The sequence below is a fragment of the Lycorma delicatula genome, chromosome 4 (assembly GCF_047948215.1).
Source record: "Lycorma delicatula isolate Av1 chromosome 4, ASM4794821v1, whole genome shotgun sequence".
NCBI classification, from domain to species: domain Eukaryota; kingdom Metazoa; phylum Arthropoda; class Insecta; order Hemiptera; family Fulgoridae; genus Lycorma; species Lycorma delicatula.
Genome location: NC_134458.1, coordinates 10,088,816 through 10,113,932, shown reverse-complemented (window position 1 = coordinate 10,113,932; position 25,117 = coordinate 10,088,816). Strand labels below are relative to the sequence as shown.

The following is a 25,117-nucleotide window of genomic DNA, read 5'->3' as shown; positions in this document are numbered from 1 at the left end:
ATGTCCCCGCGCTTGATAGGACGGCGAGTCATCTTTCAGACAAGTTAAATTTGCAGTAGTTATTAGATCCTCTATAATATTTCCCCTGTTGTTGGAGGATTCCGCCCCGGCAGCTACTGTTCTACAGTTGAAGTCCCCCATCACCACAGTCCTTTTGGGAGCATTCATTTTTAGTCCCTGTAACACCATAATTCTGGTTTTATTCCACCAGTGGCACATTAGTACTTATATAGATGGCTATCAGGGTAATTTTCTGTAGTTCTATGGCTATTATACCGTTAGTTCTATAGTAGAGGCTGTAGTCATATCTACCACTTATGCTCTTAATTGCCACATCTCCTGAAGTGTCAGTGACCTATTCAGACTTGGGAGCTGAATACATGTTTGGCTCTGTTAACATTATAAAATTTATCTCCCCAACCAGAAAATAGGACAGGAGACTTCTGTTAGTATTGGCAAGAAGCGCTCTAACCATCGCACTCCACTCCTCCGGTGCGGTGGTCTCTTGATGAACAGTAGAGACATTTCATTGCCTCTCGACAATCCCTTATTCGGTGGCCGCTACCACCACAATTGTAGCATAATGTCGTTCTGTCTGGACCCTTGCAATCTCTGCTTCCGTGCCCTGTTCCCCAGCAGCGGTAGCAACGCTCACCCTCGACTCTAATATATGTTTGACAATGTACCCAGCCCACCTTCAAACGCGAGGCCCCTAATTGCACTGCCCCTCTGTGCGAGGTGATCCCGTGGCATTTTTCGTGTTTCGGTACGCATTGCGTATCGAGGTTATTGTTTAATGTTCTCCCTAGCCTATAACTCTGGACACTGCCTCCGCAATTTCATTCATCGTGGTGTCGTATTCCATATCTTTTATGTGTACGACCGTACGCCTGTCGCCTCTCGTGCGCATATCAACCTGAAGTTCCGCCGCTCTATCTCTCAAGAGAGTGGTGAACTCTCCTGCTTTCTGGCCCCTATAATTCGGATCACGAGTTCTTCATTCCTCCCTTTCCTTAAAGATAGGACCTCGCCAGCTTCTTCCTTTGTGACCGTATCTTTCATTTTTTAATTGTCTTCAATAATACTGAAGCAGTGTTTCTTGCCTCCTCTTCAGGGGTGAAGAGGACGCTATACTTACACTATACACATAGGATATTTCCAATTCATCATCAATAAATGATATTGCCTCCACGCTGATATCTTCTGTTTTTTGCCAGCAAATTTGCTCTCCTACATCTTACGTTGTTTACTTAAATCAATAAACAAACACTTGTCTGCTACCTCCGGAATCGTATCGACGGGCTTTACACTGCCCATTGCCCAGGTTGACTAACGGGCAGGTAGTCTGTTCAACAGCTGTTCATCTGTCAAGTCGGTCTCTAGTATGTCAGTTTGCTCCTCAGGTTGATTAGGGTCAGTCTGTGTAGACTGTACACATGTCTCAGCCGATGGTATTGTCACTAAGCTGCTGAAAGTTTTTATAGATATCTATTAGTTCTCTCTCGTGTACTATCTGATGAGTCACCATGGCTTTCTCTAGATTTTGACGCAGTCATCAACGCGTAGGTTAACTCTTGAGTTAAAGCCACTTCTTCCTCTTCTGAGGAATTTGCCTTGGCTCTCTTGACACCTTTATTTTCCGTCACGCGCATATGGGTCTTTACCGGGGCACTAGAAGGCCCCGAGGAACTTTGTTCCATTTTTTCTTCCATGTCGTTAATATAACGAGTCACCAGTATTTTTCCTGTGATCAGGACCTGATCCCGCGTCTAACGATACTCCACGCGGTGGTAAGGGGGAATTTTGGGAAGGCGGTCGGGTTTTTTTTGGGGGGTAGGTAAAATGTATCTCCCCAAAACTTCACTCAAAAAAATTCTGAGGGGAAGGGGGGTCGAAAATGTAACGACCAAAAAACAGCTCCCCAAAATTTTGGGGGGTTGGGGGTCTATGGAAGGAGATTTACCGGAATCACGTAGATCCGGGAGGATTTTTGATTGGAAAATGTAGGAAAGGAAATATCGAGTAAGGAAGATTCCCCTTATAAATCTCGTCCAGTACTTTGAAAAAATTTGCACTATACTCACAAATTGATGAAAAATATTCTAAGTGGTTGTTTACCACTAAAGGCGATGACGTGCTTCCCCTGTCCTGTGTCCTGTCTTCAGCTTAGAATTTTTCCAAGCTAACCTCACTTAGTATATGTAATTTAATATGTAAAACACATTACAAATGAAAAATCGAAAAAACACAGTAATCCGTAGGCCAAAAATCTTGAAAATTTACAGAAATGTCTGTTGTCCTCTACTTTAACCGATCCGATGCTTGTCCCATAAGAAATCACGAAAAAACCAATCCAAAACTACTAGAAACCCGGAGCTTAGTATCCAAACTCGACTCAGTCAGTTATCTAAGACCAGTTAATACCACTTTTACAGTTCATTTTTAAGCAATAGAAGGTTTTTTGATTTCTTGAATTTCCTCATTTGTCAATTTTTTACTTTTTATATTTCCTCATTCATATATGAAAAATAAAAAATACTCGAAATCAACATATGAACAATTTGAAACCCTATTATTGATTTAAAAAGTATTTCGAATTTTAGAAATCTTTGTATTTGAAGTTTTTTCTTGTAGAAAAAAATAGATATTAGGAAAGGAAAATATAAGATAAATTTTTATTTAGAAAAAAGTTACGAAAATTATAAATTTATTAAACTTATTGGTTGAAAAACGTGAATTTAAAAAAATTCAGGATAATGTTTTTTTTTTAAATGCAGACGAAGAGATACAAACGTATTAAAATCAATGTAAAACATTACAAACAAGCATCATAAAAAATGTAAAAATTGTATTTCCGGTTTTAGAAATAATAGATGACCGGATTAAAATATCAGTTAATATTTAAAAAATCTACCTTCCGGTTTCATCTTAACGGAAATAGTTTAAAAAAATGTTTTTTTAAATGCAATTTTTTAATTTGAAAATAAATAAGCCTTTCTAAAAATATTTGAACCGTGTAGTTCTGATTGAAGGTTTGTATTTTACTTATCAAATAAAAAATCTATAGATATATAAATCTAAAGTCGCCACTGTAAGTGAACAGACAAGATCTTTAATATTAAGTGCAATACAATCATTGAACTCGATTGTAACCGGTCATTACGTTTGAATTTAGTACTAGAATATTTTCTGTAAATAGTTTTAATTTAAATATTTTGATTTTTATAGTTTTATTATTATCTCCTTTGTATTTATGGATTATCTTTACTGTAAAGTAACTGAAAAAGTATATATAAGGTATTAGTAGAATAATGTAGTGAAGCGATTTGAGTTCTCTTTTTCAATTAAGTCGCCTGATCCTATTTCGATTTCCTATTTCAATGTAAAACTTCTGAAAAAATTAAGGAAATTAAATTTATTCATGTTTTATTATTGTCTCTAAAATTAAAAAAAAAAAAACAGGAGTGAAAAAACTTATTTTGTTATCGTTTAATTTTACTAGTTCACAACTAATATTAAATTTAATCTGTCGTATCTTAAAATGACAGATGTTTACGTTTATCTTTTAATATAAAAATATTTACTTATTAAAAAATGGCTAATTATTGATATTAAATTGAGTGAGTGTCGATAAATAATATCGAAAATCCACATAATCTATATTCATGGTGTAAATATATTTTAGAGAAATATTGAAAATTGAAAATGGATCACTAAAAACTAAAACCAAATTATTCTTTTAGAGGGGCTTTCAGAGGTTATTATTAGTGCAGCTTTCTCTTTAGTAAAGTTGTTAATAGTGTTCGTCTACCGATGAACATTAACAACGATGCTACCGGTTACTTAAGGAGTTGCGTAATTAGCTCCGAAAAACGTTTTTGAAGAACTATATTCAAGTAATTTGAATATACGCCGTTTGTAAATATTAAACTGTTACCCCGTTTTGTCATGCTGTTTTATTTGGCTTTATTTCTTAATTCCCATTTTACAATTAAATTAAATTATATTACGTGAATTGACTTGGCTTCCGACATTTAAATAAGTTTCCTTTGCCGTTCCTTAAAATGTTGTCAATTCTATCTTAATTTACGCATATAATTTTCGATATTATCTTATAATAGCTTAACTACATTTTACAAGTCTTTGCTCATTTCGTTTTCATTTTTCTTATTGTCCAAATTACTACCACCGTTATCGCTACAAAGCACCTTACACTCTGGAGTGATATTAAAAAAACAATTTACGCTTATATTAGCACGTATTCTATATCTTCTTCTAAAGTTGTTGTCTGACAAAAAAAAATCAATATTCGAAATGATCAGTTAATAAATTCAAAACTAATTAATCTTTAGATATCATATCCATTAAGAAGTTCCATTTCCAAATAGTATTTTCACTAATAATGGCTTAAAATTAAGCAAAAAATTAAAAGAAGGAAAAAATAATTCTAGATTAAATATAAGTTTAGTTTTCTACTAAATTATCATTTAAAATATAATTTTATTGCGGATGAATTATTCCATAACCGTTAAAAAATAAAATTATTCGACTGACTTTTAAAAACACTGTATGAAAGCTAATGATAATAAAATTGATTCGTTTGTAATTTACGTTATGAGTTTTTTTATGTTTACTGGATTATGTATGAAAAAGAAAACATTGGCGTTGCAAAATCAATAACATGTCCTACTAAGCCAGTATTATTTTTTATTAGTCAATAAGTTAGCTAATAGTCTTCGGTTAATATTTTCTGAACAGCGTATGCATAAATATTGGAAAAGTTTTGAATATTTGCATGTAACATTTTATCATCACCGGGTATCTTTAAATAATTACGTATCGGAAAAATATCCTAAATACCATCGTTACATATACATAAACAATCCCTAAAACACATGCACAATGTGTCTGTTACAGAGTGTCTGTGTTTGTTTTTTTATCAATTTACAGTCGATTTATTCGATTAATTTCTAATTTCTCCATTTCTCTTTATTCTGTATTATCTTAATCTCAACACAAGAACAAAAACCTACATTCTCAGTATTAACTGTATCACAAACACAAAAAAAAAAAAACAACTTCAGAGTAAAAGTGTTAGTGAATCTCCTTATCTCCTCGCAAACCCCCCAAAAGATTTTAGTTGAAAAGAGGCTCAAAACACAATTGTTTGTCTTGAATACCTACTAAAACAGAACGACATAAAAAAAAAGGTGAATAATACAAATACTTACTGTGCGAAGGTATCCCTAAAAAAAAAAAACAATTTTGCCCCGAATCCGAAAATATTGATATACCAAGAAACTGATTACTGCTTGCTACTCTCAAGCTTCTGTAAAATACAATTCTTTGCTTCAAACGCAACGAAAAAATATTTAATAAAGTCGTGCAAAAACTTGAAAAAACATAAAACGATTCACTCGCGACGGGGCTGTTTCAAATACATAATATTAAAAGCATAATAATTTTACTTTAAATAGATTTTGCCCTTAACGATTGAGTAACTTGCATGTTTTTTCTTGTTTTTTTTTGTAAACCAGTTTTTTTTTATGTGTTTCTTTGTCATGGATGGTTTAACATGTTCGCATGAATCACCGATATTATCACTGATAGACAAAAAAATTTGTTTTAATGTTTCTCTAAGTGTGATACCATTTCTTGAATTGTTTTTCTGGGTACACTACAAATCTGTAAATACAATTTTTCTATTACCCTTAGTCTTAAATAAATTACGCTTCAAAATAATTAAGGGAAAATATAGTTAAAATCTGTAAAATTTATAATTTTGCATGACTATACCTGTATTAGAATGATTTCGCTGATGCTTTTTTTTTTATAAATAGCCTCAGGCACATCCCGTATTAATGTTCAACAATAATCGGCTAGCATGTTAGTATTCCATTTCCCTTTATAGCGGCTTTCCATCGCCGAAATGTCTTGGTGGAAAGCCTTGGACGTCTCCGAGGTTGTCCAGAAAAAATCCAGATATGAGTGGAGGAAATGTATTTGTATGAAGTAAAAAGTTGATTAACAATATCGTGGTAATTGGATTTTTATTTGCCGAGAAAAGTTTTGCAAACGTATTTAAATGAAGCCCAATCTGCACTTTCTACATTATTTAACATTGTTAAATACGTCATCTTTGACCAACTCTCTTATATAAGGACCAACAAATATTCCTTCTTTAATTTTTCCTTCACTTACATTCAGAAATTTCTGCCTGGTGTACAAAAATCCAGGACTATCCTTCTTCATTGCTTTTAGAAAATTTTTCATTAGTCTTAGCTTGATATGGCGAGGGGGTAAAAATATTTTTTGGGGTTCAGCTAAAGGCTCATGAATAATATTTTTCCCATTTGGAGTTAAGGTGTCTCGTTTCTTCTACTCTTTGGTAACATAATGTTTATCCCTAGCTCGACTGCCCAATTCGCAAAGAAAACACATGTATTTATTATAAACTGCATGCTTAACAAAATAGCTATAACTTTCAAATCACCACATATGTTTCAGCTTATGTTTTTTATAATTTATTTTTTGAGAACTTCTTTCATCACATCGTATGTCTCTTTCAAATTAATACCATAAGCGATCGGTATCGAAGGATATTTATTACCGTTGTGTAGTAGAACCATTTTTAAACTATACTTGGACGAATCTATGAAAAGGCGCCAGTCCTAAGGTTTATGAACTTGTCCCAAGTGCAACATAAGCTCATCAATATTTGTGCAATAAACCAAATTATTTTCATCGATAAAGTACTGACAAAGTTCTTTTTGTCGGCTTCGAAAACCCGAAAATTTTGTATTTTTCTGAAGTAAATTTCAACCTTGCAGTCTTGATCCTAACAGTTCAGCTTTTTGATAAATTTAAATCCCTAACCAAGTCATTTAATTCACTTTGTGATATAAGATGTGGCTTATTGGAAGATAATTCAAAATCAAAATCATTGTTGTCTTCTTCAGTACTGCCTGATTCTTCATCGTTGCTTTCGAAACATACATTCACGGGTGGCTCAGGAACTGGAGTAATTTCACTCTGAGACACAGGCCTGACAGCAGATTGCAATGAAGGATGTTTGACAGTATGTTTAGGTTTTTTACAAATTCCAGACACACTTGTTAAACAAAAATAGCCTGTATTTGGGTCCTAAGATCCAAAGAAAATAAACAGTAATGTTTGCTTTTATCTAATATAACAAGAAAAGACAGTCTTCGACGGATGAAAATAGAAAAAAACAGACCCGTTGCTAGCGAATTTTTTTAATGTTCTCATGATTTTGCACAACTTAATTTATTAAATATATTTTTTCTATGCGTTTGAAGTAAAGAATTGTGTTTTAGAGAAGTTTGAGAGGATCAAATATTATTCAGTTTCTTTGGTTATCAATTTTTTTCAGATTTGGGGCAAACGATTATTTTTTTGAGAAATACCTTCACACTGCAAGTGTTTGTATTATTCACCATTTTTTATATCATTTTGTTTTTGTCGGTATTCAGGGCAAACAATTGTCTTTTGGGCCTCTTTTCAAGTAAAATGTTTTTTTGTTTGGGGAGGTGTGATTAGGAGATTCACTAACAGTTTTACACTGAGATTGTTTTTTTGGTGGTTGTAATATCAGCTATTTTTGTTATATCTTGTTAAATTGTATGTTGATTATTTACTTTTCTCTAAGAAAAATATATAGGTATCTCTTGAATTTTTAGCCATCTTTCTTTGGGAATGCTTAAATCGTCTATCAGGATCCAATATGTTTTCTCCTTTGACATTCTGCATATTCTGCCCATTATGAAATATTGCTGCAATTACTTTATAAGAATTGTTAGCAATGCTTCACGATCCTTGCGGTATATTTTTTATATAATTTTTTTTTTTGGGTGTAGGCGGTTCTTTTTGGGGGTGATAAAGAAACTCACTAACACTTATATACTGGAATTGTTTTTTAGGGTTATTTTAAATATTATAATGTAATCATTTTTAATTTCCGTTGAGAAAACTGATGTGTGGCATTCAGTTTCGACTGTAGGTGTACGATTCCAAGCTTTAACTGGAAACTGAAATGGTGCCGTTCATTTTCGGCTTGATGTAAACTATTGAGTCGCTGAGAAAATAACTGACATACAGTTTCGACACGAAGTATACGATTCGAGTGCTTTAACGGGAAACAAATGTGTAACTGATTTTTATGATGACGTAAAATAAAAAAAATACATTTTTAGAACGATTTATGGTTTTGTTCTCTTTCATCATGATGTATACGATGACATAAAATAAATAAAAAACAACGTTTTTAGATCAGTTTAATAAAAAATCAATAAATTCATAAAAATTACCTTTAGATTGTAGTTGTCAATTTCCTTACAGTCCCAGCAATAACCGTTGTCTACCAACATGAACAACATAACCATTGTCTTCAAAGCTGAAAACACCGTTTTCCCGACAAAAACACTAATTTCATTTTCTCACTACTACACACAGTGCGATTACTTTCAATGTGCATATACAAAATTATCACGATTCGAAACGATTTGAAATTTGAAAAGTTGCTTAATAGGATTTCTATGCATTATTCTTCTTATTTTCATCAAGACACAAGATTATAGATTTTAAAATTTCTTGAGAACGGGTTTTTTATATATTTTTTACTTATGGGCATATTTTTAATAAAACCAAATATTTCTAAATAATATAAATTTTTTTTTGTCTTCAGTCATTCGACTGGTTTGATGCAGCTCTCCAAGATTCCCTTTCTAGTGCTAGTCGTTTAATTTCAGTATACCCTCTACATCCTACATCCCTAACAACTTGTTTTACATATTCCAAACGTGGCCTGCCTACACAATTTTTTCCTTCTACCTGTCCTTCCAATATTAAAGCGACTAATCCAGGATGCCTTAGTATGTGGCCTATAAGTCTGTCTCTTCTTTTAACTATATTTTTCCAAATGCTTCTTTCTTCATCTATTTGCCGCAATACCTCTTCATTTGTAACTTTATCCACCCATCTGATTTTTAACATTCTCCTATAGCACCGCATTTCAAAAGCTTCTAATCTTTTCTTCTCAGATACTCCGATTGTACAAGTTTCACTTCCATATAAAGCGACACTCCAAACATATACTTTCAAAAATCTTTTCCTGACATTTAAATTAATTTTTGATGTAAACAAATTATATTTCTTACTGAAGGCTCGTTTCGCTTGTGCTATTCGGCATTTTATATCGCTCCTGGTTCGTCCATCTTTTGTAATTCTACTTCCCAAATAACAAAATTCTTCTACCTCCATAATCTTTTCTCCTCCTATTTTCACATTCAATGGTCCATCTTTGTTATTTCTACGACATTTCATTACTTTTGTTTTGTTCTTGTTTATTTTCATGCGATAGTTTTTGCGTAGGACTTCATCTATGCCGTTCATTGTTTCTTCTAAATCGTTTTTACTTTCGGCTAGAATTACTATATCATCAGCAAATCGTAGCATCTTTATCTTTTCACCTTGTACTGTTACTCCGAATCTAAATTGTTCTTTAACATCATTAACTGCTAGTTCCATGTAAAGATTAAAAAGTAACGGAGATAGGGAACATCCTTGTCGGACTCCCTTTCTTATTACGGCTTCTTTCTTATGTTCTTCAATTATTACTGTTGCTGTTTGGTTCCTGTACATGTTAGCAATTGTTCTTCTACCTCTGTATTTGAACCCTAATTTTTTTTAAATGCTGAACATTTTATTCCAGTCTACGTTATCGAATGCCTTTTCTAGGGCTATAAACGCCAAGTATGTTGGTTTGTTTTTCTTTAATCTTCCTTCTACTATTAATCTGAGGCTCAAAATTGCTTCCCTTGTCCCTATACTTTTCCTGAATCCAAATTGGTCTTCTCCTAACACTTCTTCCACTGTCCTCTCAATTCTTCTGTATAGAATTCTAGTTAAGATTTTTGATGCATGACTAGTTAAACTAATTGTTCTGTATTCTTCAGATTTATCTGCCCCTGCTTTCTTTGGTATCATGACTATAACACTTTTTTTGAAGTCTGACGGAAATTACCCTTTTTCATAAGTATTACACACCAGTTTGTATAATCTATCAATCGCTTCCTCACCTGCACTGCGCAGTAATTCTACAGGTATTCTGTCTATTCCGGGAGCCTTTCTGCCATTTAAATCTTTTAATGCTCTCTTAAATTCAGATAAAATATAAATTTATATATATATATATATATATATATATAATATAAATTTCCAAAAAGTAAACATAAAATCGAACTCAACAAAATTCTAATATCACTTCATTTTCCTAAATTCAAGGTTAGTAAGTTATTTATAATTTAAAAATGGACTTTAAAAAGATTAAATTAAAAGAATTCAATAGGAATAAAATTATTTTTTATATCGTTTTTGATGTCTGAAAAAATAAAAGTTTATTATTTTTTTACAAGATTCTACCCTAAACTTCTTTCTTTTCTACTAGTTTTAAAAATATTTTATTTTCAAAATTATTGTCTTACAGTTTAAACCCGTTTGATCTATTTTTTTGTCTTCTATTTTTGAAATTTTTCATTTTAATAAAATTGAATAATATTAAAACTTTCTAGATAAATTGTAAATCTATTCCTTGTTTGTAACCGCTTGTGTTTTTGGTATTTTTTTCAATTTTTCAATTTACACTCTTACCTGAATTTTTCAATTTATCATTTTCTCCTTTTTGCTAACACCTTAAAAAAACTAAGTTTATCTCGATTAATCTTAAATTGTAAATCTATTATGTAAACGTAGCTTAAATATTTTTTTTCATTTTTATCAGCATAATTTGCATTAGTATTAGTCCAATATTTACCAGGATAATAACTTTTTAACAAAACACAAACTTTTTAAATCATTTTATATTGTTTTCGTCCGTCAAAGTAAAACGTATGAACGAACGGTTTTTTGTTGTTATAACACGAGCTTTATTTTATAAAGTTATTTCATGTAGTTTATGACATACAATCATATTTTCCTGATACACCGATCGAGAAAAACATACAGAATATAAGCAGATCGTAAGAAATTATCGAATTTATTACCAAATAGCTTTCGATAATTCATGATTTATTAAATCACGAATCCCATTTTATTGAAGAAAAGCCAAACGACGCTTGCAGCAGGAATTTTTCTTCTTGTAAAAATAATATTTTTTCACCAAATTGCAAAACAAAATTACGTACCAAAACGTTTAAACTTATTAGAATTGCAAAAAATTTTGTTAGAAATGTTTTTGGGTGATTTTTAAACTGATTTTCCGATTATTTATTTTGAAATTTGTTCTACAAATTATTCACGGAGATTTAATGAAATATTTCAGCAATTATTTTTTGGGAATTTCAGTTGAGGATGGTTCGCTTCTTGTCGGTAAAGAAAACTAGTATCTGGAAGAATGATGAACAGTTTTTATTTAACTAAATAAGATTAGCCGAGACTGTTTTCGACCGGGGTTAATACCAAAACAAAAGTCCTATATAATTCAGGAACGTTTGTAGTTGTAAAATTAGTTTTTCTTTTTAGTTTACTGTGTCGATATGAAATAGGTAAAATATTTTCATACATTTTCAAAAAATATTATGTAAATCTGTTTGTCATATTTAAGAGATAAAAAATAAGACAAATATATAATCAACATTTTTATGATTTTTACGAGTATTTCTTCGTTTATGATCTTTTATCCTTTCTACTGAAATACAGGAAGTTTGAATAATATACTAAACGATAGAATAATAATTTCAAATAATTATAGAATCTTGTAATCAAATTTATTTATGTTAAATAAAAAATTTCTCATGCTTACTGAAACTCATGAATTATATTTTTACTAGGATATTTGAAGGTCATTCTTTACTGAATTCAAAAAGGAATTCTTCTCTTTCAGCGTAATATCTTTAATTCTATTTATTGATTTTTCATTATTCAAATGGTAGCTGATGTCCGAAATGTTTTGTGGAGAGATTTCTTTATTTATGTTTTACGTTGTTAATATTGTGTTTAATAATGAAAAGGAGGTTCCTTTTTATTTAACAGTCATTTCATTCATTAGGATTATTATGCAAAAGATTCATAGGAGTTTACTTCTTAGTAGAACAAACCAAGAACGGACGGGTTTAATCGGTCCACAAATTTTCAGAATATAACTGCTGGAACATGAGCCGTGTAACCAAAAGCCGGAAATCAAGAATTATCAATAAGGAAATGAAACTATTGTTGAGGAAGATAATCTCGATAAGCGATGAACAGCAGAGTATAGCTTTAAAGTATTTTCTTGGCTTTAGTCACTTATTCTGCTCGTAATTTCTTAGGAGATGAGGAAATTTTATTCATATTTGGGTCTAATGATCGATTAGTATATATTAATCGGCGTCTAATATTAAATTCTGAAATTAATTAACCGTCCAAGTAGTCTAATTAATCAATGTACACCACTAAACAACATCATCAATCCTTTTCTTACGGATGGATATATGAGTATAATATGTAATTTAAATATAAGACCTTTTATTTACATCGTTAGCTTAGTTTTTAAAAACCTTATAAAGATTACGACTGTTAAAATTACAAATAAATCTATTATAATCTGTAACATTTTCAGTGAAATTCGATTGATTAGCCGTTAAATAATTTTAATAGCTTATTAATTACAGCGTAATTGTTATTTTTGTAGTATCCGAAAATAATTATGTCTTATTTCAAAGGATTCGCCATAAAACTATAAACCCACTGTTTTCTTTTTTAATAAAATATTTTTAAAGTCATTTAAAAAACATAATAAAACATAAATAAAAAATATCATATCATTTGAACCAGAAAATTTCACATAAAGAACAATTTTGGGAATATTTATTTGTTATAAAATAAAAAATAAAAAATGAAAGTATCTTATTAATAATCTATAACTAGGAAACCAGTAATTTATATAAAAAAAAGATTTTTTAAATACAAACATAAACTTTTCACAAACCAGAACATGAAAAAACAGCTGTTCAAAAAACAAATGACATAATAATAAAACCGGAAGGAAGAGAAGGTTAAATTTCTAGGAACATATAATCAGGATGAATTCAGAGAGGCTAAACAAACAAATCTTTGACAAGCTGTGGAACATGAAAAGTAACTCGAACTATCTTAAACAGATAGAAGAGGACCTCCTAAGGATTGGCTTGAGAGAAGAGGACTGTCACGATAGAAAAAAACTTTCGAAGAATAATTCACAACGCAAAGGTTCTTGTGACAAGAAGGGGAAAACAGGAAGTAAGTGAACAGATGAGGAAAGCGAAGCCATGCCGAAAAAATGAGAAACGCATGAAAAGAAAGAAGTGACATTTGCTTGGTTCTAAGTTGGTTCTAAGAAATACAAAAGAAAACAATACAGAAATACACAAAAAAAATCTCTTATTTAAAACAAATTATAACAAATTTGTTTCAACAAATAAATCGAATTATTTTATATATATATATACTAGACATATATACTCGTACAATAGGAAAACATATAAGAATTAAATAAAATAAAACTTAAAACGATAATTTACGATCGAAGATACAATAATACGTATACATAATCATTACGTAAATGATTATGACTTAATCATGAATCAAATATTTTCAGTAGCAGAGAACAATATAAAAAAATACATATTAACGGACTTTCACTACAGTAAAAATATAATTAGGAGTTTTTTAGGTATAACATACGTTTTTAAAAATTAAATATATATATTTATTTATAAAAGAAAAAACCTCTCTCCTTTCTTCTCAATATTAATGTCGATTGGTTGAAAACTTATGGATTCCTAATTGAAAACATAATAATTAAGTTAAACGGAAGAAAAAAAGAAGCTAACAAATACTAAGAAATATCTTACATTAATAATAATAGTAATCGAATCACGGAACAGGTATTTTCATTTACGACAAAACAATAAAATGAAGAGGAAAATATAGAAAGTAAAATATCTCCTTTTAAAAGATTCATTTTTCCAGAAAGTTAGAATAAAACACAATTCATAAAATTGATTATCCCAATTTTTTTACTGTTATTATTTTAATATTTTATTGTAAGAGAAATTGCAATTTAGTGTATAATTTATTTTCTAAATTTCACAACTTTTCACTAATCATCATCTACTGAAAGTCTGTATATTTGTCCTTGTGCGAATGCGTGCGCTTTTACTTGTGTGTGAATTCACGCGTGTACTTTTATAGCAGTTTTTATATATCAAATTTTCATTTTTTCTTTGAATTTCTTCTTTTTTTTTGTAGTATTGTAGTAAAACTTTATACGTGATGTCTAATTTATCCTGAAAATATTTCCAAAATGACAAACGATAATGTAAAGTACTTTAAAATGTACACTGAAAAGTATTCTTTTTACAATTATTGTGAAATTTGTCTATAGGGGCATAGGATTTCTTGCATAGGATTTTCTTGCATAGGATTTCATCCATGCCGTTCATTGTTTCTTCTAAATCCTTTTTACTCTCTGCTAGAATTACTATATCATCAGCAAATCATAGCATCTTTGTCTTTTCACCTTGTACTGTTACTCCGGATCTAAATTGTACTTTAACATCTTTAACTGTTAGTTCTATGCAAAGATTAAAAAGTAACGGGGATAGGGAACATCCTTGTAGGACCGCCTTTCTTATTACAGCCTCTTTCTTATGTTCTTCAATTATTACTGTTGCTGTTTGGTTCCTGTAAATGTTCTTCTATCTCTGTATTTGAACCCTAATTTTTTTTAAAATGCTGAACATTTTATTCCAGTCTACGTTATCGAATGCCTTTTCTAGGTCAATAAAAACCAAATATGTTGGTTTGTTTTTCTTTAATCTTCCTTCTACTATTAATCTGTGTCTTAAAATTGCTTCCCTTGTTCCTATACTTTTTCTGAAACCAAATTTGTCTTCTCCTAACACTTCTTTCACTCTCCTCTCAATTCTTCTGTACAGAATTCTACTTAAGATTTTTTATGCATGGCTAGTTAAGCTAATTGTTCTGTGTTCTTCACATTTATCTGCTCCTGGTTTCTTTGGTATCATGACTATAACATTCTTTTTGAAGTCTGACGAAACTTTCCCTTTTTCATAAATATTACACATCAGTTTGCATTATCTATGAATCGCTTCCTCATCTGCATTGCGCAGTAATTCTACAGGTATTCCGTTTATTCCAGGAGCCTTTCTGCCATTCAAATCTTTTAATGCTGTCTTAAATTCAGATCTTATTATTGTTTCTCCCCTTTCATCCTCATCTATCGATTTTGCCTTTCGTATTATAAATCAGTGTACCATCTTTGTTTAATACATTATTAGATTTTAATTTATGTACCCCAAAATTTTCCTTAACTTTCCTGTATGCTCCGTCTATTTTACTAATGTTCCACTTTCCACTTCTGAACACTTTCCTTTAATCCACTCTTCTTTCCCTAGTTTTCACCTCCTGTTTATATTATTTCTTAATTGTCGATAGTTCCTTTTACTTACTTCATCACTAAAATATTATTGTATTTTCTACGTTCATCCATCAGCTGCAATATATCGTATGAAATCCAAGCTTTACTACCAGTTCTCTTTGTTCTGCCTAAGTTCTCTTCTGCTGATTTAAGAATTTCCTTTTTACTTTTTCCCATTCTTTTTCTACATTTCTACCTTTTTTTACTCCGACCTCTTGCGATGTCCTCTTCAAAAACCTTCTTTACTCCCTTTTCCTCAAGCTTCTCTAAATTCCACCGATTCATCTGACACCTTTTCTTCAGGTTTTTAAACCCCGATCTACACCTCATTATCATTAAATTATGGTCGCTATCAATATCTGCTCAAGGGTAAGTTTTGCACTTGACGAGTTGATTTCTAAATCTTTGCTTAAACATGATATAATCTATCTGCTTCCTTGCAGTATCGCCTGGCTTTTTTCAAGTGTATATTCTTCTATTATGATTTTTAAATTGGGTGTTGGCAATTACTAAATTATACTTCGTACAAAACTCTATAACTCTGTCCCCCCTTTTATTCCTTTCGCCCAGCTCGTATTCACCTACTATATTTCCTTCCTTGCCTTTTCCAATGCTTGCATTCCAATCTCCAACTATTATTAAATTTTCATCTCCTTTTATGTGTTTAATTGCTTCGTTCATTTCTTCGTATACACACTCTACCTCATCATCTTCATGACTGCTTGTAGGCATATAGACGTTAACAATCGTTGTCGGCTACGTTTTGATTTCATCTTTATTATAATGATTCTGTCCGTATGCATTTTGAAATACTCTACTCTCTACCCTATCTTCTTGTTCATTACGAAACCTACTCCCTCCTGCCCTTTATTTGAAGCTGAGTTAATTATTCTAAATTCACCTAACCAAAAGTCGGTTCCCACAGAACCTCGCTAATTCCTATTACATCTACATTTATCCTATCCATTTCCCTCTTTAAATTTTCTAACCTACCGTCCGTTTTTAGACTTCTAACATTCCACGCTCCGAAACGTAGAATGTTATATTCTAATTTTCTAGTGACTCCTTCCTTAGTAGTCCCCACCCGGAGATCCGAACGGGGGACTAGTTTACCTCTGGAATATTTTACCAAGGAAGGCGCCTCCATCATTGCTATGTGAAAATGCAGAGAGCTACATTTTCTTGGAAAAAAAGCAGCTGTAGTTTTCCATTGCTTTCAGCTGCGCAGTACTCAGAGGACTAAGTGATGTTGATGTGGCCGTTTAAGTCGTCCTGACCTACGTCCTTAACAACTACTGAAAGAGCTGCTGCCCTTTTTCAGGAATCATTCCTTAGTCTGGCTCTCAACAGATACCTCTCCGATATGGTGAAAAAAGGTTAATCTTATGATATCATGAAAGTTTCATTATCATTGTTCGGCCATTTTGGGTAGACTCAGAACAAAGACATATTCTAGAAATAAGACTGAAATCGGGAACGATATGCATTTAATAGGATATTTCAAATAATTTCTGTAACTAAAAATTACGAGTAAATTCAATAATTACCGCGAAATATTTTGTTACTGAAAAAATGATAAAAAACAAAAAAATTATTATCGGGTTTAGAGATTTCAATTTTTGAATTTAATACGATCGAGATGTTATCAAAATTAAAAGTACGGTTTAACGTTAAAACAAGGTAACCTCGGTCGTATAAACGAAATACTGTTTATATTGAAATTTAAAGCACGGTATCGAAAATAATTATTCTAAAATGCGGATAATTCGTAATACGTACGACGATGAAGAGAGACGACGTATTACAGAAACGATATCGATGACGTAGTCGGAGCGTGGGCGCCATTGATTGCTGCTGACGTCATCATGGCTGCGGCCTTCCCCCTCTCGGTGGGGGTGCTGTTCATTCAGTAGACGTTCGAGGCAGCTAGCCTCTCCCGTCCTTATACCGACAGTGCCGACAGTTCTTTACCGCGAAATATTTTGTAATCTTCATTTTCCCTCGCAATCGATCACCTACCGTCATATTATTTTGTAATGATAAGTTAGTTATTTAATCTGCGGAGCAGTATAAATTTATGGTGAGATCGTAGTAACGTGTTTTTGTCGAGATATGTGCAACGATGTGGCTGTGTTGTCAGGTATGGCAATGCAGCAGCTTCCGTTGTTTTTCCTCTCCGGTTGATATAAGGTGGAAAGGATGGACTCGTATCGTTTATCCGTCGACTCCGAAGCACAAACTTACGAAATCAGCGGCCGGATTTACCTTCCTTCAAACCAGGTAAATTACCCGCCAAATTATATTTAATATATAAGACCACTCTACCGATAGTCTGTAGTTTCCCCTCCATACCTTTTATCCCATCATCCATCCCGTATATCGTTCTCGCTGACTCGATAAGTACGAAATACGTAACAAACTGTAGTTGACTCCACTGTAACTAATATTAAAAATAAAATATTTTAAATAAGTGAAAATCTTAATTTGTTAACTTATGTTGATGTTAAACCCAAAATTTTTTTGTCCATAATAAAATTTTATTACAAATCGCTTAATTATACATATTATGACTATACGTATTATATAAATTATATACATATTATATATTAATGATTACAGATTTTCTCTGGTAAATTTTTAACGTTATAAAATGATTTCGATTCAAAAACTGAACTTAAATTATGATTTCTTATACAACGTAGGGCTACGTGCAAATAATTCGTCTTATTTTTACAGTTTCATTTAAATTTAATTTTTACGATTTTATTTGAATTCTTTCTTTAGTAGGGTAATCGCTTAAAAAAAGTGAAATGTTTCTGGTTACTTATTAAATTTCTTTTTGTTAGCCTGTAGAAAAAGTTACATTATTAAGTAATACGTTATTTTACGTAACATTAATTTTTATTTTAATTTTAATAAGGAATACGTTTTCTGATACGGTATTTCATTCCGTCAGTATTAGTTCTGTTTGAACTTACAGAGCCGACAATCAGAAACATTAGGTAAACTTGATAATGAAATTAGCTTTATCCTTTATTTTCGGTTATATAAAAAATATATATATATATATATACATACGCGCGCGCGCGCGTGTGTGTGTTTTAAATAGTATATAAGGGGAAAATGAAATATATAGGTTTTTCGTAAAAAGGAAATAATTAATAATAAACGTTAATTAGGAGGTAATGTATTCATTTTGATTATTTATGTGATATCTACGTCTGTATTTTCACTACTTTTGAAAATTATGGAACAAATCGTTAATTAAAGTGCATTTGTGGATATAAGTAGACATATTTCCCTGTTAGATTTCATTAAACGTTTTCAGATTTATATTATTTTTCCAGTAGCACTTTTTGTTCGGTAGAATGTGGACATCTTTAAAATAAAATATTTACATATTGTCGATTCTAAAATAATACTAACGATTTTAAAGTTTCATTATTAACAATATTTTTGTTTGTAATAATATTCTAAAAAGTTAAAAAAAGTTTCCTCGTCGAGAAAGGAGTGGAGCACCGGGTTATTATAGTTTCAAACTTTTTTATAAAATGATTTAATTTTTTTATTAGAACTGTTTGAAGACTTTAGTAGACATTAGACAAGTTCGGTACTTTTAATAAAAATATACTTTAAAAATATGACCTATTATTAGTTTATGACTATTTTACATTTTATATAAAATGAATCTTCAGAATGAAATATATAGAAAAAAAAATGGAATATTTTTTTTCAAAAGAGCGTTGCTGCTCCACAGAAAATTTTGATGTAAAAACAAAATTAAAATAGGATTTTTTTTAAACCCCGTTTTAACAAAACAAAAACGTTAACGGAAATCGTTATCTGCTTAGAACAAAGTAACTACAAAAAATTCTGAAAAAAATTTAAATAAATATTTTTTGATACTACTAATTTCATTTGAAAATGTAAATTATTTTAAATTCACAGACTATGATAACTAACTACCGATAAAAACAATAAACCCTCCAATGAAGAACCGAAGAAGAAAAATAATTTTTGAAATATAGAAGATACGTTTTTTAATAAGTGAAGAACAATAAAATAAAGAAAACGATAAACAAATCAGCCATCTTTTGAAATCGATCTGAATAAGAATAATACGGAGTTTTTTGTTTACTAATGAAAACACACATTGAAACCGTTTAAAAAATAAAGTGTATTATTAGGATGTATCTTTTCTTCTCTGTCTTTAACTATTTAAAAAAATCAAAGTTAGAAGCTTAATAAAAAATATGTTCACACAAATTTTTTAAACTAAAAATTAATTATAGTTTAGTTTCTATTTTTCGAATCTTGGTCTAAAATATATTGTCGCGTTGTTCGCGGCTCAATCAGAATATTGAGAGGTTGACAGTTTAGAATGTTTATATAATTTATGTTTATTGGTTTAAAATGTTCATAATTACAACCAGTCAAACCAATGATAATAACAATGGTGATAAATACAGTAATCATAATACAGTAATAATAAATACAGTCATGGTGGTGGTGGTGGTCATGATGATCATGATAATAGACAATAAGACAGTTAATAAAAAAATAGTAAATACACAAATATTAATGATAGTAATTACAACCACAATAATCAGGATAGTATTACATGTCAATAACAACCAATCAAACAGTTAATACATAACATAACCAAACCAAAACAGTAAATGTGACAAAAAAAAGAGCATAATACCTAACCCACCGGGTTGGTCTACTGGTGAACGCGTCTTTTCCCAAATCATCTGATTTGGAAGTCGAGAGTTCCAGCGTTCAAGTCCTAGTAAAGCCAGTTATTTTTACACGGACTTGAATACTCGTAGATACTGGTGTTCTTTGGTAGTTGGGTTTCAATTAACCACACATCTCAGGAACAGTCGAACTGAGACTGTACAAGACTACACTTCATTTACACTCATATATATCATCCTCATTCATCCTCTGAAGTATTATGTAAACTGTAGTTACCGGAGGCTAAACAGGAAAAAGAAAGAAAAGAGCATAATACCTAACGTAATCAACAGAGAATAAAATCATAATATTTCACATCAAATAGCGATAAATATTAATAGTAAATAATCAGTACAGATACACACAAGACAGAGTTCAAAATAAATAATCGTTCCGAATTTATTCCTGGTAGATAAATAGAAAGAAGACCAAAATTCAAATCCATTAACAAAAGAAATCGCTAGTTTTAACCCTTTTTAACCACTAGTCTTATATTAACAAACTATCTATAAAGTTCACTTGCAAATACCTTTGCTGTCTACCCTAATAGTCTACGAATGAAATTTATCGCATTATTTCTTTCATTTATACACTTATAGTTTTACTGTAACTCACCGATAGTATTTCTTGTTTACTGGAATTACTCGTATCGAACTGGATTTAAGACTCTCCTCGCTGGACTGACGTCTCGCAGACTCACAGCCGTGATCCTCCTCGCTGGACCGTTGTCGTAACGTCCAGCTGGACTGGTTCGTGGAACTCCGCCGAACCCACACAACTCGCAGCCACTTCTCGCTGAACACCTCGCAGAACTGCCCTTGCGGGACTGACGTCGTAACGTCTTGTAGACTGGTTCTAATAGAACTGATTTTTAGGGAATGGAATGCAAAAGTGGCTGGAGTATCGCAATTCTCCCTTCGAATCGCAGAGCCTGGACAGTGTCCCTTGCTGCTGTGTGATTCTATAATCGGGCGTTTCAGGGGTTTATTTTTAGTGTCGGTTATAACTTTTAATTTTTGTTATATTAATGGACGGATTTGTGATTAGCATTCCTATCCGTTTTAGACCGGCGTTCTCATCCCATTACTGGGTCCGACCGCGGGAGACTAGGCTTTTAAGCCTGATGCTCCCAACGTAATTCCCCTTCAGACCGTCCGCTGAAGTCCTTTCGGTGCTAGCACTTCATAGGCTAGCGGGAATACGCCACAACGGGCCCTAGTTGTTTGGAGGGAGCAATGCGGCCCCTTTTCCGGAGGGAGTCGCAATTGCTGATTTAATTAATTGTAAGTATTTAATTGTAAGATGTGGATAAAGCTAAAGATCTTCATCTTCTTCGATGGCTGCTCTTCACGTTGCTTCTCTGCTGGGCTATTCTTCCGGACTCCAGTCCGTGACGGCGGGTCGCGTAGTGGGTTTTCTTTCTTATTTTTCTTGTTGATTTTTAGCTGGTATTACTGGACTATTTATACTGTTAGCCTCTTTACCTGCCGGACCGGACCCAACTCGAAGCGTGAGTACGGTAGACGAGCCAAGGTTCGGTAGCTTTTCTCATTGTTAGAAATATTTGTTCGTTGTACGATAGCTGGCAGTATAACAAAGGACATTGGTAAACGGACCTATTCTCTACAAAAAGGGTTATCCTTTATTATTTAAATTTATAATAAATACTAAGTTGTCTGTACTTCATCGAAACATTACTAACATCTCTGAAAAGTTAACTTTGTGGTATTTTAAAAAAAAAATTAATCAAAATATGTTATTGGCGTGTTTCTCGCGAGATGAAAACTAATTATATTTAAAATGTGCTCGTACTTCCATTGAAAGCTATTTTATTTTGTTTTTTTCTGTACATGAGAATAAAGAAAAGTCTTTTAAGAAAATTAATATTTTCCTATAGTATTCGGGAAAACTTAGTTAATAAATAAATATTTTTATTAATAGTGCATGTTTTAAAACTTTTTCATGCAAAACGCTACAAACTTCCATTTTGCGGTCGTTTTGTGCATGTCATTAGGAGTAGAAAATAAATTAATTGGAAGAACGCAGTCACTTGTTTACTGCTTGAAAAATTCAGTGACTTATTAAAACATGACGTTGTTATCCTTTCTAGGGATGTTATTGCGCGATTTATTTCGGCTTATTGTATCATAAGGAAGAAGATGTATACATGTTTAAAATATTTAGTTTTTCCTAAAAAATTAGGGCATGGCATTGTTAAAAAATTCAGATATATTTCTTACAGTTACTAATCATATTTTTTTCTATCTAATCAAATTTTGTCTCTTTGTGTTATTCGGAATGCCGAAAGTCAAACTAAGAATTTTTTTCTTCAGATATTGAGAACACAGGCTATATTTTAGTGGTATAACATTTCTAGTAAAGTGCTTGATATCTTTTGGTTTAGAACACTTCTTTTCTTTGTAATGGACTTTATTACAGGACATCGGCAGAAACTGTTACGAAAAAAATAGGATATTATGGTTATTGTTCGCTTTCTAATAATTCTTAATAAATGATGAAATGCGGTCGTGAGTCTACAACACTGATTTGCATTCAAACAATAGAATTAGAAATAAGTTAATTAGAAGAAAATATTTTTCCTTTTTTTTTGGACATGCAAAAGTTTCCTACTTTAGACTGTATTTACAGGTTATTCGTTAACCTGTGTATGCATACACAGGTTATATGTATTGTTAACAAACACACTGTGTTTAATGCTTCGTGCCCGCAAAATTACAGGATATGCAACTTTCATAAATCGGCAAATGTTCACCTTGCAGGACGCTGGATCACTGCCATTCTTTAATTTGTTGTAGCACATAGTGAATGTTGTGTCTGCGTATATATATATTTATAAAAAATTTATACATTTTATTTTCGACATAATCAAAATCGACCTACTTCTGTTAAATTATATTAAAAAAAAATATTGTGTATCTATTATTTCAGTGTACTACAATTACAGTATTATGGAAAAGTCTTATTTGCAGTCTCATTCGGCTAGACCTCCGTTCTTATAATCTACTGAACACTATAATCTACTGAACAAGCAAAGAAAGGTCGAAAGGAAGTCACTCTATAAGATGGTGGTTGACCAAGTTGTGAATTTGAATTTGTGTTGATGCAGTAAACTTAAAGCAAGTTAAACATTTATAAATGACTGATGAAATAATTCTTTTAGAATTTAGTATTCAGTACCTTTGACGCAACGAGTGGTCTGTTAGCTGAATGTCACAATGTAAATGTCTTAAGTGTTCAGTAGTAATAATTAGTTTGGTGATATTAGCATCTGGATTTATAATAATAGGATGCTTTGCATGGTAATATAACAGAGAGTGTTGTAGCCTACCTCCTACACGTAGTAAACCCAATTGATCTAACAATGGATCAAGAGAAATAAGCTTACTTTGTTTAACAATAGGGTTGATTATCTTTAAGACTGTTTATCTCATTACCAACGTGTGTAGATTTAGATTGTAGTAAGAAAAAGGTAGAGTATAATTTAGTTCTTGTGTAGACAATGGACCAAAAATTTTATCTGGTCGGTTTAATTAACATTATGAATAAACCGGAAACAAAACCTAAATGTACGGAGTAACGTATATAGAGACGAGAACCTTTGGATAAAATAAAAAAAAAAAAACAGTAGACGCATTTAACATTGAAATAGTTTTACGTTTTTTTCAGTAAACATTCTGGATTCAAGTAATAGTTATCAATAATAGAATTGTAATTTTTTGGCCAGGATAATGATGATTGTGAAAGCCAACTCGGAACATGCCGCCATAGCGACATATGATTGATTAATTTATTTGGGAAACAACCTCTAGATAATATGTCATCAGGATTGTTCGAAGACTTGACGTAATGTCAATTAGCAGCTGCCGAGTTTTATTTAATTTCAGAAAGTCTGTTGCTTACCAATATCTTCCAGATGGATGGCTGCCCGTGAATCTAATAAAGTGCAATTGTTGAATCTGTATATAAATATATCTCAACATTTATCCGTAACGCATTAGTTAGTTACCTTTATCAACAAACGAGAAAGTAACAAACAAGCACATAATTCTAATCTCGGTAAAGTTATCTGTTTAAGAGGAGACAATCTTGATTTTGAGCCTAGTAAATTTGATAAGATCGTATTGTTGGCAAATAATAATCGTATATAAATACAACAACCATAACTCTTTATAGCGGCATCAGGAAAGCCATGTACTTGTATTGACTTAATCTTACATTTATTGTTGGGATTTATAGAACGATTTATCTTAAATGATTGAATCGAATATAACTAATTATATAAAGACAACCGTTGAGATAATAATGGTTTGGGTAATGTTTCATCCCTGTAAATTTTAATTTGCCATAGTGATTGCATAAGAATGATATAATAGAATTATTGTCTTTATCAATAATAGGAAGACAACCGCTAAGGATGTATCCTGGCTTGGTTTCTTGGATATTTAGAATTTCGAGTAAATTTCCCAGGGAGAATAAGGCTAAGGTAAAATTGATCTCTGACACACCAACATCACTCGTTATATTAAAATTAGGATCTGCTAAAAATAAGACATTAGGTAAACTAAGATGTGAAATGTCAGAGGTATATGGTGGAAGAGTGCAATATAATTACAACGCTGTATTGAGATTGAGAAAGTGAATTATTTATTCCTGTCATGGGAAGATTAAGTTTTACAAACAGAAGCCCTAACCTTTGGGTAAATTTTTATGTACAGAAATTCGCTTGAGTTCCTGAATCTAACAAGACCGACGTGTTCCAACATCCCCATGAGCATTGTTGGTATTACATATTGCCGTAGACAAAATTATGTTTTTGTCTAATTGCAATTTAAATGAAGTATGATTATTACCATACTTATTGCCATTAAATTTTGACTCAAT

The 25,117-nt window shown here is 31.6% G+C and overlaps 1 protein-coding gene across 7 annotated transcripts in view; it reads left to right on the top strand.

Annotated features, from left to right (window-relative positions):
* Positions 1 to 25,117, top strand: part of LOC142323095 (uncharacterized) — a 352,611-nt gene that overhangs the window by 215,792 nt on the left and 111,702 nt on the right. For 2 of the 7 annotated variants that reach the window (XM_075362278.1, XM_075362277.1), the window contains exon 1: positions 17,391 to 17,755. The exons of the other annotated variants lie outside the window; for them this stretch is intronic. In XM_075362278.1, the coding sequence (XP_075218393.1) occupies positions 17,598 to 17,755 (158 nt within the window). In that variant the 5' untranslated portion in view covers positions 17,391 to 17,597. Of the gene's footprint in view, positions 1 to 17,390; positions 17,756 to 25,117 lie in introns of those variants that run through there. 7 annotated transcript variants of the gene reach the window in all.